Genomic DNA, 21086 nt, shown 5'->3' on the forward strand with positions numbered 1-21086 from the left:
CTCCATCAAACCCCACAGATAGAGAGAACCTCCATAACTCCAACAAACCCCAGAGAGAGAGAACCTCCATAACTCCATCAAACCCCACAGATAGAGAGAACCTCCATAACTCCAACAAACCCCACAGAGAGAGAACCTCCATAACTCCATCAAACCCCACAGAGAGAGAGAACCTCCATAACTCCAACAAACCCCACAGAGAGAGAACCTCCATAACTCCAACAAACCCCACAGAGAGAGAGAACCTCCATAACTCCAACAAACTCCACAGAGAGAGAGAACCTCCATAACTCCATCAAACCCCACAGAGAGAGAGAACCTCCATAACTCCATCAAACCCCACAGACAGAGAGAACCTCCATAACTCCATCAAACCCCACAGAGAGAGAGAGAACCTCCATAACTCCATCAAACCCCACAGAGAGAGAGAACCTCCATAACTCCAACAAACCCCACAGACAGAGAGAGAACCTCCATAACTCCATCAAACCCCACAGACAGAGAGAACCTCCATAACTCCAACAAACCCCACAGAGAGAGAGAGAACCTCCATAACTCCAACAAACCCCACAGAGAGAGAGAGAACCTCCATAACTCCAACAAACCCCACAGAGAGAGAGAGAACCTCCATAACTCCAACAAACCCCACAGAGAGAGAGAACCTCCATAACTCCAACAAACCCCACAGAGAGAGAGAACCTCCATAACTCCATCAAACCCCACAGAGAGAGAACCTCCATAACTCAAACAAACCCCACAGAGAGAGAGAACCTCCATAACTCCATCAAACCCCACAGAGAGAGAGAGAACATCCATAACTCCAACAAACCCCACAGACAGAGAGAACATCCATAACTCCATCAAACCCCACAGACAGAGAGAACCTCCATAACTCCATCAAACCCCACAGAGAGAGAGAACCTCCATAACTCCAACAAACCCCACAGACAGAGAGAGAACCTCCATAACTCCATCAAACCCCACAGAGAGCGAGAACCTCCATAACTCCAACAAACCCCACAGACAGAGAGAACCTCCATAACTCCAACAAACCCCACAGACAGAGAGAACCTCCATAACTCCAACAAACCCCACAGACAGAGAGAACCTCCATAACTCCAACAAACCCCACAGACAGAGAGAACCTCCATAACTCCATCAAACCCCACACAGAGAGAGAACCTCCATAACTCCATCAAACCCCACAGATAGAGAGAACCTCCATAACTCCAACAAACCCCAGAGAGAGAGAACCTCCATAACTCCATCAAACCCCACAGATAGAGAGAACCTCCATAACTCCAACAAACCCCACAGAGAGAGAACCTCCATAACTCCAACAAACCCCACAGAGAGAGAACCTCCATAACTCCAACAAACCCCACAGAGAGAGAGAACCTCCATAACTCCAACAAACCCCACAGAGAGAGAGAGAACCTCCATAACTCCATCAAACCCCACAGAGAGAGAGAACCTCCATAACTCCATCAAACCCCACAGAGAGAGAGAACCTCCATAACTCCATCAAACCCCACAGAGAGAGAGAGAACCTCCATAACTCCATCAAACCCCACAGAGAGAGAGAACCTCCATAACTCCAACAAACCCCACAGAGAGAGAGAGAACCTCCATAACTCCAACAAACCCCACAGACAGAGAGGACCTCCATAACTCCAACAAACCCCACAGAGAGAGAGAGAACCTCCATAACTCCCCACAGAGAGAGAGAACCTCCATCACAGAGCAAACGTGTCAGTATGAGTGAAGGATTGTGGGTAACCTGCGGCGGCCTGTTGCTCCTCCTCTCCTCCTGGACTCTCCTCTGTTGCTCCTGGACCTCCTGCAGTCGACTGTGGAGGTTCTGGCTGCGCAGACGCAGACTCTCCTCCTGCAGACGGATGCGCTGCTGCAGCTGCTCTGACTCCCTGCGCTGACTCTCCACCTCCTGCTGGAGGCGCTGCAGCTCCCGCCGCTCGTCCTGCTGCTTCTGCTCCATCTCCGCCATGACACGCCTGCAAGACACAACGCCATCAGAGACACGACGCCATCAGCTTCATGCTAACGTTAGCTGCTAACCTTTAGCTTGAGCTGTTAAATGACCGACAGCTTCATGCTAACGTTAGCTGCTAACCTTTAGCTCGAGCTGTTAAATGACCGACAGCTTCATGCTAACGTTAGCTGCTAACCTTTAGCTCGAGCTGTTAAATGACCGACAGCTTCATGCTAACGTTAGCTGCTAACCTTTAGCTCGAGCTGTTAAATGACCGATAGCTTCATGCTAACGCTAGCTGCTAACCTTTAGCTCGAGCTGTTAAATGACCGATAGCTTCATGCTAACGTTAGCTGCTTACCTTTAGCTCGAGCTGTTAAATGACCGACAGCTTCCTCTCGAATAATCCAGGTCATTCATGTAAAATCCATGTGAAATATAAAGTATCTGACTCGTATTAATCCATAAATATTCCACGGTCTCTGAGTTTGTTTTTTATCACAGAAATACTTTATTCCCGGAGTTTATTGAACTTTTAGCAGATGTCGTCACTCAATCTGCTGGTGTTCGGACACCGGGCTCTGACCGACTCTCGGCGTCTCTGAGCTCACGCTGGGGAGACTTTTTTTCTTCCTTTTTTTGTGATGACAGTAACGCCTGTAAAAGTGCCAAAACAGTCTTTCTGTTTCATAAAATAAACTAGTGACTATATAGTGACTATAGTGACTATATAGTCACTATATAGTGACTATAGTCACTATATAGTCACTATATAGTCACTATATAGTGACTATAGTCACTATATAGTGACTATATAGTGACTATAGTGACTATATAGTGACTATATAGTGACTATAGTGACTATATAGTGACTATATAGTGACTATATAGTGACTATAGTGACTATATAGTGACTATATAGTGACTATAGTCACTATATAGTGACTATATAGTGACTATAGTGACTATATAGTGACTATAGTGACTATATAGTGACTATATAGTGACTATAGTGACTATAGTCACTATATAGTGACTATAGTCACTATATAGTGACTATATAGTGACTATAGTGACTATATAGTGACTATAGTGACTATATAGTGACTATATAGTGACTATAGTCACTATATAGTGTCTATACAGTGCGGGCCTATGTAGTGAATGAGGGGTTAGGGACGAGGGTGGACATTCAGATACAGCCCAAGTCTTTCTGGAGCTTTGGTCAAGTCAGTCTCGAGTCATGTGATGGAGTCATGTGATGGAGTCATGTGACGGGAGTCATGTGATGGAGTCATGTGACTGGAGTCAAGTGATGGAGTCATGTGATGGAGTCATGTGACTGGAGTCATGTGATGGAGTCATGTGACTGGAGTCATGTGATGGAGTCTCCCTCCTCTGGTAAATACTGTAGTATTTGTACCTCTTCATCTCCAGCTTGTCCAGCTCCTCCCTCTGCTGCCGCTCGAACTCCAGCCTGAAGGAGAAACACGTGTGAGCGGAGTTCACTGAGAACATGAGGGAGAACACGAGGGAGAACATGAGGGAGAACACGAGGGAGAACACGAGGGAGAACATGAGGGAGAACACGAGGGAGAACACGAGGGAGAACACGAGGGAGAACATGAGGGAGAACATGAGGGAGAACATGAGGGAGAACATGAGGGAGAACATGAGGGAGAACACGAGGGAGAACATGAGGGAGAACATGAGGGAGAACATGAGGGAGAACATGAGGGAGAACATGAGGGAGAACACGAGGGAGAACACGAGGGAGAACATGAGGGAGAACATGAGGGAGAACATGAGGGAGAACATGAGGGAGAACATGAGGGAGAGCATGAGGAAACGACATTAAAGCCACAGGAGGAACATTCAAGGAGTACAGTGAGGAACAACTCGAACAGGAACAACCACAGGAACAACCACAGGAACAACCACAGGAACAGCTCGAACAGGAACAACCAAAGAGACACCAAGGAAAGACGCAGGAAGTAAATGGAAGCATGTTGGTGATGTTATGAAAGGGTCAGAATGTCACAGAGAAGATGAGGTTAGACTGAACAGAACTGAAGGATCTGAGGTCACGATTAGGAAACTCTGGAGCATCAGCCATTTCCAAAGAATGGTGACGAAGGCCTTCTCTGTTCCTCTGTGGCCGACACCCGTCCATCCATTTTCTTCCGCTTTATCCGGGGCCGGGTCGCGGGGGCAGCAGTCTCAGCAGAGACGCCCAGACTTCCCGACACCAGGCCAGCTCGGAGACATAGTCCCACCACCGTGTCCTGGGTCTTCCACGAGGCCTTGTCCCACTAGGACAAGCCTGGAAAACCTCCCGCGGGAGGCGACCAGGAGGCATCCGGAACAGATGCCCGAGCCACCTCAGCTGCTCCTTTCAACGTGAAGGAGCAGCGACTCTACTCCGAGCTCCTCCCGGGTAACTGAGCTCCTCACCCCCAGCCACCCTGAGAAGGAAACTCATTTCGGCCGCTTGTATTCGCGATCTCGTCCTTTCGGTCATTACCCAAATCTCATGACCATAGGTGAGGGCGGGAACGTAGATCGATCGGTAAATCGAGAGCTTTGCCCCGACTCAGCTCCCTCTTCACCACGACAGACCGATACAGCGACCGCATCACTGCTGACGCCGCACCGATCCGTCTGTCCATCTCACGCTCCATCCGTCCCTCACTGTGAACAAGACCCCGAGATACTTGAACTAGGACTCCCCACCGACCTGTAGAGGGGAAGGAGAACCATGGCCTCAGATTTGGAGGTGCTGATCCTCATCCCGGCCGCTACACACTCGGCTAAAAAACCGCCCCAGAGCAGCTGAAGGTCCAACAGAACAACATCATCTGCAAACAGCAGAGATGAGATCCTGAGGCTCCCAAACCGGACTCCCTCCGGCCCCTGGCTGCGCCTAGAAACTCTGTCCATAAAAGTCATGAACAGAACCGGTGACAAAGGGCAGCCCTGGCGGAGACCAACACGCACCGGGAACAGGTCTGACTTACTGCCGGCAATGCGAACCAAGCTCCTGCTGCTCATACAGGGAACGGACAGCCCTTAACAGAGGGCCCCGGACCCCATACTCCCGGAGCACCCCCCACAGGGCACCACGAGGGCCCCGGACCCCATACTCCCGGAGCACCCCCCACAGGGCACCACGAGGGCCCCGGACCCCATACTCCCGGAGCACCCCCCACAGGGCACCACGAGGGACGCGGACCCCATACTCCCGGAGCACCCCCCACAGGGCACCACGTGGGCCCCGGACCCCATACTCCCGGAGCACCCCCCACAGGGCACCACGTGGGCCCCGGACCCCATACTCCCGGAGCACCCCTCTCAGGGCACCACGAGGGACGCGGTCGAACGCTTTCTCCAGATCCACAAAACACATGTGGACTGGTTGGTCAAACTCCCACGAACCCTCGAGTACCCGATGAAGGGTGTAGAGCTGGTCCAGTGTGCCACGACCAGGACGAAAACCGCATTGTTCCTCCTGTATCCGAGGTTCAACTATCGGCCGGATCCTCCTCTCCAGCACCTGGAGTAGACCTTACCGGGGAGGCTAAGGAGGGTGATTCCTCTGTAATTGGAACACACCCTCCAATCCCCCTTCTTAAAGAGAGGGACCACCACCCCGGTCTGCCAATCCAGAGGCACTGTCCCCGACCGCCACGTGATGTTGCAGAGACGTGTCAGCCAAGACAGTCCTACAACATCCAGAGACTTAAGGTACTCAGGGCGAATCTCATCCACCCCCGGAGCCTTGCCACCGAGGAGCTTTCTCACCACCTCGGTGACTTCAGCCCCGGTGATGGGCGAGCCCACCTCCGAGTCCCCAGCCTCTGCTTCCTCATTGGAAGACGTGACGATGGGATTGAGGAGGTCCTCGAAGTACTCCTTCCACCGCCCGACGACATCCCCAGTCGAGGTCAGCAGCCCCCCACCCGCACTGTACACAGTGTTGGTGAAGCACTGCTTCCCCCTCCTGAGGCACCGGACGGTTTGCCAGAATCTCTTCGAGGCCGACCGATAGTCTTCCTCCATGGCCTCCCCGAACTCCTCCCAGACACGAGTTTTAGCCTCCGCGACCGCACGAGCTGCAGCACGCTTGGCCTGCCGGTACCTCTCAGCTGCCTCAGGAGTCCCACAAGCCAACAAGGCCAGGTAGGACTCCTTCTTCAGCTTGACGGCATCCCTTACTTCCGGGCGCCACCACCGGGTTCGGGGATTGCCGCCGCGACAGGCACCAGAGACCTTACGGCCACAACTACGAGCACCCGCATCGACAATGGAGGAGGAGAACAGGGTCCACTCGGACTCCATGTCCCCAGCCTCATGGGTGAAGAATCTTGAGGTGGGTTGAAGGAGCTTCGAGGTCGGGATGTTGAAGACACGCTGATTGGGACCTCCAGTAGGACTTCCCACAGTACCTAAAATACCTTCTCAGTGGCCAACGACCATTTCCACCATGGTCCTAAGTTTCTACGATACGGAGAAGCAGGAGTGAGTTAGGACGGAGCTGCAGAGGGCGGAGCTGCAGAGGGCGGAGCCTCACGGACACATCGTTATGACACGGTTGAACCACACACATGTGACAGACGGACTGAGGTCACTGCACACGGACAGTATGACGTGTAACGGGTACCTGAAGCGCCCCGGGGTGCTCTCCGTGAGGAGGCTGCAGAGACACACACAGCTGTAAACACGGGGGTTTTACCAAAGGGAAATCCTCTTTTTAGAGCTTTCCACTGGGTCAGAATGTTCTAGAGCACATCTTATCCCTCCTCCACAGGGCAGCGAGAGGAAAAGACACCACCAGAGCCGCGGGGAGTGAGGGGAGACGGGTTAAAGGGACAGATTACTGCCACAAACTGAGGAATGAGGGAAATGTTCTTGGACACAACAGCCAAAACTGAAGCTGAGTGAGCTTTAGAATTTCAGGATGTTTCTTATCAATGAAGGCTACAAAAAAGTATTAGCAGGAGCAGTATCTGTAGTAGTAGTAGCAGTAGAAGTATCCGTAGTGTCAGTACTGACCCGGGGTTGTAGAGCATGGCGGTGGACAGGTTCTCACAGGACTGGGACAGGTCTGTCATGGAGAGACTCAGAGTCGACAGGAGTCCGCTCTGAAACACACAAACAAACTCATGTTTAAAGCATTACTAAGTAACTCTTCCCCCTAGAGATTTTTTAACTTATTAATTATCTTGGAGAGTAAATACTACGCTGACAGGACAGGCAAAGGGAGAGGGGGTTACTGTGCATCCAATTATACAATGGAAATATTTTTTTTCACTCAAACTTGGCTGTAAATACTGTTTAAAGTGACGCTAGCCCACAGTTAGCTTTGAAACTGACGAATAACACATTCATCTATGCATTTATTAAGAACTCTCCCTTTATAATGTTGATTTATGATGTCATGTCTTTCCTCTTTTCTCCTGAGGCGTCTCGGCTTCAGCGTTTCATCTGCAGGTTCTTTTTCTTGTGTTGGTTTTATCCTTGTTTTTACATTTTTCGTATAAGTTTATTCGTTTGTAAGACGAGCTGTGGAATAAAGTGTCTGAGGTTTTTCTCTGACCTTCCTCTTCTCGCGCAGACGAGCTGCTTCTTTGGGATGGTTAAAGCGGAACATGTTGGTGCGTCCCAGAAGAATCACGGCTCCTGCAACCAAAAACAAACTGGATTCAGACACTTCAGAAGCAGAAGAAGAAGAAGAAGAAGAAGAAGAAGAAGAAGAAGAAGAAGAAGCAGAAGAAGAAGCAGAAAAAGAAGCAGAAGTAGAAGAAGAAGCAGAAGAAGCAGAAGAAGAAGAAGCAGAAGAAGCAGAAGCAGAAGAAGCAGAAGAAGAAGAAGCAGAAGCTTGCTTTGTCAACAAATGTGGGACAATGGCCCTCATTTATCAAACTTGCGTACGGTGAAATCAGAGCGTATGTGGGGTGTACGAAAAATTACCGCCTGTTTTGGCATTTATCAATCTGAGCGCACCGTACACCTGGCTCAAATCCTACACCAAGTCAGGAGGTGGTGTACATGATACACCAATTTTAACTAAACACTAAACAGCGCTGGGAAATAGTTTTTAACAGCATGAATTGCACTGCCACACCGCATATAATCCAGACTGATGATTTAAACATGAAACAAGGCGACAGCGTTAATGTTTATGGGCAGATTTGATTCAGTGTTGCGCTGCATCGACCTGCTCCTCCACGAGGCTCAGCCAGACCAGAGACACTAGAACCTGGACTGCGGGGATATTTTCTTTTTTAACAAAAAACACCGCTGCTGCTGCGCAAACTTTGTGTGGATGTCTGCCCCGCCTCACATGCCGCTGCCGTCGGGACACCGGGACTCACCTGGGTCTTCGCGAGGCCATGTTCTGGCTGGTGTGAGCGTCAAGTCTGTGGACCGTATTCCGTGGCGCGAGCAACCCGAGCGTCAAATAAATCCTCCGACAGCACCACAGCTGTCTTCGGTTCGGACGGGTTCGTAAGGTCCGGGAGCGGCGCGCTTAGTGTCTGCTCTCCTCTCCTCAGGGGGAGGATCGAAGCTCGTCCCGTCGTCGGGCTGTCTTCGGTCCGGACGGGTCGTTAGGTTCCGGTTGGCTGTCAGCTCTCCGCGCACCTGTTCCCTCCCGGAGGAAGACTCTGATCAGGCCTAAAGACGCGCAGTTCTGCCCCCGGCTCCAGCGCTGAGTCCGCGGGGCTGACCGCTGCTTTTCGCTGGTCCAGTTCATGGTCCAGAGTTTGCTCAGACTGCAGCGTTACATCCACACTTTCTTCTTTTTACTACACATTATTTTTTGTGGTTTAATTTTATACCCTTTTTTATGTTATTTAGGCCTACAGCGTATTTAATAAACGTTTTTATCACATTTTCAGTAAATGTGATCTTGGATTGGCTATAAGGTTATTGTGAGTTTCTAATAGATTCTTAAATTTTTCTCATGCGCAAAATATCATATTTGTTGTGTTAAAAACAATTCTTAATCATTTCCTGGTTGGAGAAATGTTCCTTTTTTGCCGTGTTTCGTGCTGTAAAACCCGTGGCTGAGGCCTCCTGATTATGAATATTTGTGGGCGTTTCATTCAAATGACGCTGGGATTTCTCCGTGACATTTAGCATCAGCTGCTTTTGCGTACGGAGAGATCTGAGCGTAAAACACGGGTTCATAAATGCCACGCGCACTCTGGCGTATATCACAAATACACCTACACGTACACCGTTTTTGTACGCAATGTTGATAAATGAGGGCCAATATGTGGGAAAACTGAGGGAAAAATAGGGGAAAATAGTAGGAAAGAATTTAGGAAATAAAATTGTGAAGAAAAAAAGCATAAAATTTTGAGAAAATTTGGAAAAAAAATTGGGGAAAATGTGATGAAAAAAAGGGAAATAAATTTTGGGAAAATAGTAAAAGAAATTGTGAAAAAAAGGAAAGAATGGGAAAAGATTTGGGAGAAAATCTGAAATATTTTGTGGGAAAATATTAAAAAAAAAGAATACAGAAATTTGGGAAATGATGGGGAAAATTGGGGAAAAAATGTAATAAAAAATGGTAAATTAATTAGGAAAATAATAAGAAATTGGGGAAAAAAAACAAAAAAAAAGGAAATGATGGGAAAAAGTAAAGACAAAATGGGAAAAAAATTGAGAAAATAATGTGGGGAAATGTAGTAATTTTTCCGTCTCTTTTTGAGCAACAAAACGATAGAAATGTGGATGTTTGCAGCACATTCTTTAATCTTTCTGACGTTTTGTGAATGTAACAGATGTTCCTGATGTAGATGTTTCCTCTTCCTCCGCAGCCGTACCTTGCGTGAGCAGCGTGGCCTGGCTCACGGTGACCCCGTTGACTGAACACTGCGATGCGTTCAGGGGCAGCAGGGTCACGGTGCCGCTGTGGTTCTCAAACACACAGTGCTCCGACTCCAGGTCCAGGCCGTGAAGGACTGGAGGACCAGAAGAAGAAGAAGTGTGTGAGTACTACAAGCACCAGGGCCAGGACACGAACCTGTGGGACTCACTGATGTCCTGCTCCGTGTCCGCGTCGTCCCGTCCCACGTAGGTGCGCCCCTCCTGCAGAGACACCGGGGGGACAGAGGTGAGCGGCTGAAAGGTCCCGGGGGGGTCCGGGGTGGGGGGGGTTACCTTGAGGTGGTAGAGGATGATCCCGGTGCTCAGGAGGTCGTCGTCGATGCCGATCAGATGAGGCAGCTCTGAGTCCAGCACCACCCCGATCCCCTCCTTCCGCAGGGCCAGGGTCTCCTCCTGGACGAGCGAGAGCGGGGTCAGAACCAGGACTAAACCAGGTCTAAACCAGGACTAAACCAGGTCTAAACCAGGACTAAACCAGGTCTAAACCGGGACAAAACCAGGACTAAACCAGGACTAAACCAGGACTAAACCAGGACTAAACCAGGACTAAACCAGGTCTAAACCAGGACTAAACCAGGACTAAACCAGGTCTAAACCAGGTCTAAACCAGGACTAAACCAGGACTAAACCAGGACTAAACCAGGACTAAACCAGGACTAAACCAGGACTAAACCAGGACTAAACCAGGTCTAAACCAGGACTAAACCAGGTCTAAACCAGGTCTAAACCAGGTCTAAACCAGGACTAAACCAGGACTAAACCAGGTCTAAACCAGGACTAAACCAGGTCTAAACCAGGACTAAACCAGGTCTAAACCAGGACTAAACCAGGAGTAAACCAGGACTAAACCAGGACTAAACCAGGTCTAAACCAGGACTAAACCAGGTCTAAACCAGGTCTAAACCAGGACTAAACCAGGACTAAACCAGGAGTAAACCGGGTCTAAACCAGGACTAAACCAGGACTGAGCCAGGTCTAAACCAGGACTAAACCAGGACTAAACCAGGACTAAACCAGGACTAAACCAGGACTAAACCAGGACTAAACCAGGTCTAAACCAGGACTAAACCAGGTCTAAACCAGGACTAAACCAGGTCTAAACCAGGACTAAACCAGGACTAAACCAGGACTAAACCAGGACTAAACCAGGACTAAACCAGGTCTAAACCAGGACTAAACCAGGACTAAACCAGGACTAAACCAGGACTAAACCAGGACTAAACCAGGACTAAACCGGGACTAAACCAGGACTAAACCAGGACTAAACCAGGAGTAAACCAGGACTAAACCAGGTCTAAACCAGGACTAAACCAGGACTAAACCAGGACTAAACCAGGACTAAACCAGGACTAAACCAGGTCTAAACCAGGAGTAAACCAGGTCTAAACCAGGACTAAACCAGGTCTAAACCAGGACTAAACCAGGTCTAAACCAGGTCTAAACCAGGTCTAAACCAGGTCTAAACTAGGTCTAAACCAGGACTAAACCAGGACTAAACCAGGTCTAAACCAGGACTAAACCAGGACTAAACCAGGACTAAACCAGGTCTAAACCAGGGCTAAACCAGGACTAAACCAGGACTAAACCAGGACTAAACCAGGACTAAACCAGGTCTAAACCAGGACTAAACCAGGTCTAAACCAGGACTAAACCAGGACTAAACCAGGTCTAAACCAGGACTAAACCAGGACTAAACCAGGTCTAAACCAGGACTAAACCAGGTCTAAACCAGGTCTAAACCAGGACTAAACCAGGTCTAAACCAGGACTAAACCGGGAGTTAACCAGGACTAAACCAGGCCTAAACCAGGTCTAAACCAGGAGTAAACCAGGTCTAAACCAGGACTAAACCAGGACTAAACCAGGACTAAACCAGGACTAAACCAGGACTAAACCAGGAGTAAACCAGGACTAAACCAGGACTAAACCAGGTCTAAACCAGGTCTAAACCAGGACTAAACCAGGACTAAACCAGGACTAAACCAGGAGTAAACCAGGTCTAAACCAGGACTAAACCAGGACTAAACCAGGACTAAACCAGGACTAAACCAGGACTAAACCAGGAGTAAACCAGGAGTAAACCAGGTCTAAACCAGGACTAAACCAGGAGTAAACCAGGACTAAACCAGGACTAAACCAGGACTAAACCAGGTCTAAACCAGGACTAAACCAGGAGTAAACCAGGAGTAAACCAGGACTAAACCAGGACTAAACCAGGACTAAACCAGGTCTAAACCAGGACTAAACCAGGAGTAAACCAGGAGTAAACCAGGTCTAAACCAGGACTAAACCAGGACTAAACCAGGTCTAAACCAGGTCTAAACCAGGACTAAACCAGGACTAAACTAGGACTAAACCAGGTCTAAACCAGGTCTAAACCAGGACTAAACCAGGTCTAAACCAGGACTAAACCAGGTCTAAACCAGGTCTAAACCAGGACTAAACCAGGACTAAACCAGGACTAAACGGAGTCTGTACCTTGAGGATGTTCTGCGTCTCGTTCCATTTGTTGGTCCATTCCTTGGTGAGCTCCAGGACTCGGGCCTCGTTCTGGTGCAGCTTCTCCTCCACACTCAGGGCTGTGGGAGAGTCCAACAGCGCCACCTGGGCACCAACAGGAGAACAGCAGGCACTTTGAAACAGTGTGGAGACTTCTGCTGCTTTTCACCAGGAACAAAGTCTAAGTGAATCAACTTAAATTAAGAAAAACATCCACAGCAATCTTATACTTTAAGTACGTAGCAGCAGTAGTAGTATTTGTAGTATTCGTAGTAGTAGTACTGGTACCTGGCTCCCGTGCAGCAGCAGCGTCCGCAGCCGTGCGATCTCCGCCCGCAGTTCCCGGATCAGCCTGACGTTGGCGTCCTCGTTCACGGTGGGCTTGTTGATGATGTTCTTGGCGCGGTTAGCGTAGCGTAGCGTGCTGAGCGTCTCGCCGTAGTTCACGTCGGCCGGAGAGATCGCTGACAAAACAAAACACACATTTATTTTCATCTTCATGAGACGCTAAGTTAGGTCTGATTGGGGAAGATTTAACCTTTTATACGAATAGGACGGGGCAGGAGTATGTGCATAGACGAAGGGCTGGTCAGATTTAGGGACCGTCAGCAAATAACTCTACTGTGTGGTCGTGTTGTAAAGGCCTGTGTTCATCTATGTCGACAGTAGCTCCAACCTCAGTCTGCACAATGCGCCCACTGATGGGGTCTGAGGGGTTCATCAGGGGGGTCGGACCCCCCAAAGACCCCCCCGTATTTCACACACTGTTTGTAACAAATACTCACTGGCGATCATGATGGTCCGTGAGTTCCCGCCCAGACTGTCCTTGAGGAGCCAGGTCAGGACCGAGTCTCGATACGGGACGAAGACCGACTTCTTCTTCAGGGTCACAGCGTCCTGGGACAGGTCGGCTGTGGAGCCACAGGGCGTTCACATGATGTCACAACCCTCTACACAAAACTGCAGTACTACAGTATCCTGACCTGAAGTAACTTCAGTACTACAGTATTTGAGTTGTCCTGACCTAAAATAACTTCAGTACTACAGTATTTGAGTTGTCCTGACCTAAAGTAACTTCAGTACTACAGTATTTGAGTTGTCCTGACCTAAAGTAACTTCAGTACTACAGTATTTGAGTTGTCCTGACCTAAAGTAACTTCAGTACTACAGTATTTGAGTTGTCCTGACCTAAAATAACTTCATTACTACAGTATTTGAGTTGTCCTGACCTAAAGTAACTTTAGTACTACAGTATTTGAGTTGTCCTGACCTAATGTAACTTCAGTACTACAGTATTTGAGTTGTCCTGACCTAAAGTAACTTCAGTACTACAGTATTTGAGTTGTCCTGACCTAAAGTAACTTCAGTACTACAGTATTTGAGTTGTCCTGACCTAAAGTAACTTCAGTACTACAGTATTTGAGTTGTCCTGACCTAAAGTAACTTCAGTACTACAGTATTTGAGTCGTCCTGACCTAAAGTAACTACAGTACTACAGTATTTGAGTTGTCCTGACCTAAAGTAACTACAGTATTTGAGTTGTCCTGACCTAAAATAACTACAGTATTACAGTATTTGGGTTGTCCTGACCTAGAGTAACTACAGTACTACAGTATTTGAGTTGTCCTGACCTAAAGTAACTACAGTACTACAGTATTTCAGTTGTCCTGACCTAAAGTAACTTCAATACTACAGTATTTGAGTTGTCCTGACCTAAAGTAACTTCAGTACTACAGTATTTGAGTTGTCCTGACCTAAAGTAACTACAGTATCTGAGTTGTCTTGACCTAAAGTAACTTCAGTACTACAGTATTTGAGTTGTCCTGACGTAAAGTAACTTCAGTACTACAGTATCTGAGTTGTCCTGACCTAAAGTAACTTCAGTACTACAGTATTTGAGTTGTCCTGACCTAAAGTAACTTCAGTATTACAGTATTTGAGTTGTCCTGACCTAAAGTAACTACAGTATCTGAGTTGTCCTGACCTAAAATAACTTCAGTACTACAGTATTTGAGTTGTCCTGACCTAAAGTAACTTCACTACTACAGTATTTGAGTTGTCCTGACCTAAAGTAACTTCAGTACTACAGTATTTGAATTGTCCTGACCTAAAATAACTACAGTACTACAGTATTTGAATTGTCCTGACCTAAAGTAACTTCACTACTACAGTATTTGAGTTGTCCTGACCTAAAGTAACTTCACTACTACAGTATCTGAGTTGTCCTGACCTAAAGTAACTACAGTACTACAGTATTTGAGTCGTCCTGACCTAAAGTAACTTCAGTACTGCAGTATTTGAGTTGTCCTGACCTCTTCAGTACTGCAGTATTTGAGTTGTCCTGACCTAAAGTAACTTCAGTATTACAGTATTTGAGTTGTCCTGACCTAAAGTAACTACAGTATTTGAGTTGTCCTGACTTAAAGTAACTTCACTACTACAGTATTTGAGTTGTCCTGACCTAAAGTAACTACAGTACTACAGTATTTGAGTTGTCCTGACCTAAAATAACTACAGTACTACAGTATTTGAGTTGTCCTGACCTAAAGTAACTTCAGTACTACAGTATTTGAGTTGTCCTGACCTAAAGTAACTTCAGTACTACAGTATTTGAGTTGTCCTGACCTAAAGTAACTTCAGTACTACAGTATTTGAGTTGTCCTGACCTAAAGTAACTTCAGTACTACAGAATTTGAGTTGTCCTGACCTAAAGTAACTTCAGTACTACAGTATTTGAATTGTCCTGACCTAAAATAACTTCAGTACTACAGTATTTGAGTTGTCCTGACCTAAAGTAACTTCACTACTACAGTATTTGAGTTGTCCTGACCTAAAGTAACTTCAGTACTACAGTATTTGAATTGTCCTGACCTAAAATAACTACAGTACTACAGTATTTGAATTGTCCTGACCTAAAGTAACTTCACTACTACAGTATTTGAGTTGTCCTGACCTAAAGTAACTTCACTACTACAGTATCTGAGTTGTCCTGACCTAAAGTAACTACAGTACTACAGTATTTGAGTCGTCCTGACCTAAAGTAACTTCAGTACTGCAGTATTTGAGTTGTCCTGACCTCTTCAGTACTGCAGTATTTGAGTTGTCCTGACCTAAAGTAACTTCAGTATTACAGTATTTGAGTTGTCCTGACCTAAAGTAACTACAGTATTTGAGTTGTCCTGACTTAAAGTAACTTCACTACTACAGTATTTGAGTTGTCCTGACCTAAAGTAACTACAGTACTACAGTATTTGAGTTGTCCTGACCTAAAATAACTACAGTACTACAGTATTTGAGTTGTCCTGACCTAAAGTAACTTCAGTACTACAGTATTTGAGTTGTCCTGACCTAAAGTAACTTCAGTACTACAGTATTTGAGTTGTCCTGACCTAAAGTAACTTCAGTACTACAGTATTTGAGTTGTCCTGACCTAAAGTAACTTCAGTACTACAGTATTTGAGTTGTCCTGACCTAAAGTAGCTTCAGTACTACAGTATTTGAGTCGTCCTGACCTAATGTAACTACAGTACTACAGTATCCTGACCTAAAGTAACTACAGTACTACAGTATCTGAGTCGTCCTGACCTAAAGTAACTTCAGTACTACAGTATTTGAGTTGTCCTGACCTAAAGTAACTTCAGTACTACAGTATTTGAATTGTCCTGACCTAAAGTAGCTTCAGTACTACAGTGTTTGAGTTGTCCTGACCTAAAATAACTTCACTACTACAGTATCTGAGTTGTCCTGACCTAAAGTAACTACAGTACTACAGTATTTGAGTCGTCCTGACCTAAAGTAACTTCAGTACTGCAGTATTTGAGTTGTCCTGACCTAAAGTAACTTCAGTACTACAGTATTTGAGTTGTCCTGACCTAATGTAACTTCATTACTACAGTATTTGAGTTGTCCTGACCTAAAGTAACTAAAGTACTACAGTATTTGAGTCGTCCTGACCTAAAATAACTACAGTACTACAGTATTTGAGTCGTCCTGACCTAAAGTAACTTCACTACTACAGTATCTGAGTTGTCCTGACCTAAAATAATTTCAGTACTACAGTATTTGAGTCGTCCTGACCTAAAGTAACTTCAGTACTACAGTATCTGAGTTGTCCTGACCTAAAGTAACTTCAGTACTACAGTATTTGAGTTGTCCTGACCTAAAGTAACTACAGTATTTGAGTTGTCCTGACTTAAAGTAACTTCACTACTACAGTATCTGAGTTGTCCTGACCTAAAGTAACTTCAGTACTACAGTATTTGAGTTGTCCTGACCTAAAGTAACTACAGTATTTGAGTTGTCCTGACTTAAAGTAACTTCACTACTACAGTATTTGAGTTGTCCTGACCTAAAGTAACTACAGTACTACAGTATTTAAGTTGTCCTGACCTAAAGTAACTTCAGTACTACAGTATTTGAGTTGTCCTGACCTAAAGTAACTTCAGTACTACAGTATTTGAGTTGTCCTGACCTAAAGTAGCTTCAGTACTACAGTATTTGAGTCGTCCTGACCTAAAGTAACTTCAGTACTACAGTATTTTAGTTGTCCTGACCTAAAGTAACTTCAGTACTACAGTATTTTAGTTGTCCTGACCTAAAGTAACTACAGTACTACAGTATTTGAGTTGTCCTGATCTAAAGTAACTTCAGTACTACAGTATTTGAGTTGTCCTGACTTAAGTAACTTCAGTACTACAGTATTTGAGTTGTCCTGACCTAAAGTAACTTCAGTACTACAGTATTTGAGTTGTCCTGACCTAAAGTAACTTCAGTACTACAGTATTTTAGTTGTCCTGACGTAAAGTAACTACAGTACTACAGTATTTGAGTTGTCCTGACCTAAAGTAACTACAGTACTACAGTATCTGAGTTGTCCTGACCTAAAGTAACTTCAGTACTACAGTATTTGAGTTGTCCTGACCTAAAGTAACTTCAGTACTACAGTATCTGAGTTGTCCTGACCTTAAGTAACTTCAGTACTACAGTATTTGAGTTGTCCTGACCTAAAGTAACTACAGTACTACAGTATTTGAGTTGTCCTGACCTAAAGTAACTTCAGTACTACAGTATTTTAGTTGTCCTGACCTAAAGTAACTACAGTACTACAGTATTTGAGTTGTCCTGATCTAAAGTAACTTCAGTACTACAGTATTTGAGTTGTCCTGACCTAAAGTAACTACAGTACTACAGTATTTGAGTTGTCCTGATCTAAAGTAACTACAGTACTACAGTATTTGAGTTGTCCTGATCTAAAGTAACTTCAGTACTACAGTATCTGAGTTGTACTGACCTAAAGTAGCTTCAGTACTACAGTGTTTGAGTTGTCCTGACCTAAAATAACTACAGTACTACAGTATCTGAGTTGTCCTGACCTAAAGTAGCTTCAGTACTACAGTATCTGAGTTGTCCTGACCTAAAGTAGCTTCAGTACTACAGTATCTGAGTTGTCCTGACCTAAAGTAGCTTCAGTACTACAGTATCTGAGTTGTCCTGACCTAAAGTAGCTTCAGTACTACAGTATTTGAGTTGTCCTGACCTAAAGTAACTTCAGTACTACAGTATTTGAGTTGTCCTGACCTAAAGTACCTTCAGTACTACAGTATTTGAGTTGTCCTGACCTAAAGTACCTTCAGTACTACAGTATTTGAGTTGTCCTGACCTAAAGTAACTAAAGTACTACAGTATTTGAGTTGTCCTGACCTAAAGTAACTTCAGTACTACAGTATTTGAGTTGTCCTGACCTAAAGTAACTAAAGTACTACAGTATCTGAGTTGTCCTGACCTAAAGTACCTTCAGTACTACAGTATCTGAGTCGTCCTGATCTAAAGTAACTTCAGTACTACAGTATTTGAGTTGTCCTGACCTAAAGTAACTACAGTACTACAGTATTTGAGTTGTCCTGACCTAAAGTAACATCAGTACTACAGTATTTGAGTTGTCCTGACCTAAAGTAACATCAGTACTACAGTATTTGAGTTGTCCTGACCTAAAGTAACTAAAGTACTACAGTATTTGAGTTGTCCTGACCTAAAGTAACATCAGTACTACAGTATTTGAGTTGTCCTGACCTAAAGTAACATCAGTACTACAGTATTTGAGTTGTCCTGACCTAAAGTAACATCAGTACTACAGTATTTGAGTTGTCCTGACCTAAAGTAACTACAGTATTTGAGTTGTCCTGACCTAAAGTAACTACAGTACTACAGTATCTGAGTTGTCCTGACCTAAAGTACTACAGTATCTGAGTCGTCCTGACCTAAAGTAACTACAGTACTACAGTATTTGAGTTGTCCTGACCTAAAGTAACTACAGTACTACAGTATGTGAGTCGTCCTGACGTAAAGTAACTTCAGTATTTGAGTTGTCCTGACTTAAAGTAACTTCAGTACTACAGTATCTGAGTTGTCCTGACCTAAAGTAACTTCAGTACTACAGTATCTGAGTTGTCCTGACCTAAAGTAACTTCAGTGCTACAGTATCTGAGTTGTCCTGACCTAAAGTAACTTCAGTGCTACAGTATCTGAGTTGTCCTGACCTAAAGTAACTTCACTACTACAGTATCTGAGTAGTCCTGACCTAAAGTAACTTCAGTACTACAGTATTTGAGTTGTCCTGACCTAAAGTAACTTCACTACTACAGTATCTGAGTAGTCCTGACCTAAAGTAACTACAGTACTCAGTATTTGAGTCGTCCTGACCTAAAGTAACTTCAGTACTGCAGTATTTGAGTTGTCCTGACCTAAAGTAACTTCAGTACTGCAGCATTTGAGTTGTCCTGACCTAAAGTAACTTCACTACTACAGTATTTGAGTCGTCCTGACCTAAAGTAACTTCAGTACTACAGTATTTGAGTTGTCCTGACCTAAAGTAACTTCAGTACTGCAGTATTTGAGTTGTCCTGACCTAAAATAACTACAGTACTACAGTATCTGAGTTGTCCTGACCTAAAATAACTTCAGTACTACAGTATCTGAGTTGTCCTGACCTAAAATAACTTCAGTACTACAGTATTTGAGTTGTCCTGACCTAAAGTAGCTTCAGTACTACAGTATTTGAGTTGTCCTGACCTAAAGTAACTTCAGTACTGCAGTATTTGAGTTGTCCTGACCTAAAATAACTACAGTACTACAGTATCTGAGTTGTCCTGACCTAAAATAACTTCAGTACTACAGTATTTGAGTTGTCCTGACCTAAAGTAGCTTCAGTACTACAGTATTTGAGTTGTCCTGACCTAAAGTAACTTCAGTACTACAGTATCTGAGTTGTCCTGACCTAAAGTAGCTTCAGTACTACAGTATCTGAGTCGTCCTGACCTAAAATAACTTCAGTACTACAGTATTTGAGTTGTCCTGACCTAAAATAACTTCAGTACTACAGTATTTGAGTTGTCCTGACCTAAAGTAGCTTCAGTACTACAGTATTTGAGTTGTCCTGACCTAAAGTAACTTCAGTACTACAGTATTTGAGTCGTCCTGACCTAAAGTACTACAGTATTTGAGTTTTCCTGACCTAAAGTAACTTCAGTACTACAGTATTTGAGTTTTCCTGACCAAAAGTAACTTCAGTACTACAGTATTTGAGTTGTCCTGACCTAAAGTAACTTCAGTACTACAGTATTTGAGTCGTCCTGACCTAAAGTACTACAGTATTTGAGTTGTCCTGACCTAAAGTAACTTCAGTACTACAGTATTTGAGTCGTCCTGACCTAAAGTACTACAGTATTTGAGTTGTCCTGACCTAAAGTAACTTCAGTACTACAGTATTTGAGTCGTCCTGACCTAAAGTACTACAGTATTTGAGTTTTCCTGACCTAAAGTAACTTCAGTACTACAGTATCTGAGTCGTCCTGACCTAAAGTACTACAGTATCTGAGTCGTCCTGACCTAAAGTAACTTCAGTACTACAGTATCTGAGTTGTCCTGACCTAAAGTAACTACAGTACTACAGTATCTGAGTCGTCCTGACCTAAAGTACTACAGTATCTGAGTCGTCCTGACCTAAAGTAACTACAGTACTACAGTATTTGAGTTGTCCTGACCTAAAGTAACTACAGTACTACAGTATTTGAGTTGTCCTGACCTAAAGTAACTTCAGTACTACAGTATTTGAGTTGTCCTGACATAAAGTAACTTCAGTACTACAGTATTTGAGTCGTCCTGACCTAAAGTAACTTCAGTACTACAGTATCTGAGTTGTCCTGACCTAAAGTACCTTCAGTACTACAGTATCTGAGTCGTCCTGACCTAAAGTAACTTCAGTACTACAGTATTTGAGTTGTCCTGACATAAAGTAACTTCAGTACTACAGTATTTGAGTTGTCCTGACCTAAAGTAACATCAGTACTACAGTATTTGAGTTGTCCTGACCTAAAGTACTACAGTATCTGAGTCGTCCTGACCTAAAGTACTACAGTATCTGAGTCGTCCTGACCTAAGGCGGAGATGACGTTGCCCAGGGTGACCAGGCTCTTGTTGATGTTGGCCCCCTCCTTCAGTCGGGCCCCGGACGCCCCCGTAGACTCCGCCCTCTCGGACCCGGCCAGGTCGACCAGGTGGATCTTACTCAGCGTCTCACTCGGCCGCTCGGCATCGAACTTGGCCTGAAGGTGAGAAACGTTAACGTGATGAGGGAGGTGAGAGTTCAGTCCTGGAGCTCAGAGTGAGGGAGGTGAGAGTTCAGTCCTGGAGCAAAAAATAAATAA

At 45.2% G+C, this 21086-nt stretch overlaps 1 protein-coding gene across 1 annotated transcript in view; it reads right to left on the reverse strand.

The window, feature by feature from the left end:
• The window catches only part of kif16ba (kinesin family member 16Ba), a 59176-nt gene that overhangs the window by 22081 nt on the left and 16009 nt on the right, over nucleotides 1-21086 (reverse strand). The window contains exons 8-19 of the mRNA XM_079552984.1: nucleotides 20816-20984; nucleotides 13170-13295; nucleotides 12673-12848; nucleotides 12364-12489; nucleotides 10160-10279; nucleotides 10036-10087; nucleotides 9823-9960; nucleotides 7587-7669; nucleotides 7043-7131; nucleotides 6651-6683; nucleotides 3414-3467; nucleotides 1781-2012 (exon numbers count right to left, since the gene is read on the reverse strand). Of these exons, the coding sequence (XP_079409110.1) occupies nucleotides 1781-2012; nucleotides 3414-3467; nucleotides 6651-6683; nucleotides 7043-7131; nucleotides 7587-7669; nucleotides 9823-9960; nucleotides 10036-10087; nucleotides 10160-10279; nucleotides 12364-12489; nucleotides 12673-12848; nucleotides 13170-13295; nucleotides 20816-20984 (1398 nt within the window). The remainder of the gene's footprint in view (nucleotides 1-1780; nucleotides 2013-3413; nucleotides 3468-6650; nucleotides 6684-7042; nucleotides 7132-7586; nucleotides 7670-9822; nucleotides 9961-10035; nucleotides 10088-10159; nucleotides 10280-12363; nucleotides 12490-12672; nucleotides 12849-13169; nucleotides 13296-20815; nucleotides 20985-21086) is intronic.

The sequence above is a fragment of the Gobius niger genome (genome assembly GCF_951799975.1).
Source record: "Gobius niger genome assembly, chromosome: 3".
NCBI lineage: Eukaryota > Metazoa > Chordata > Actinopteri > Gobiiformes > Gobiidae > Gobius > Gobius niger.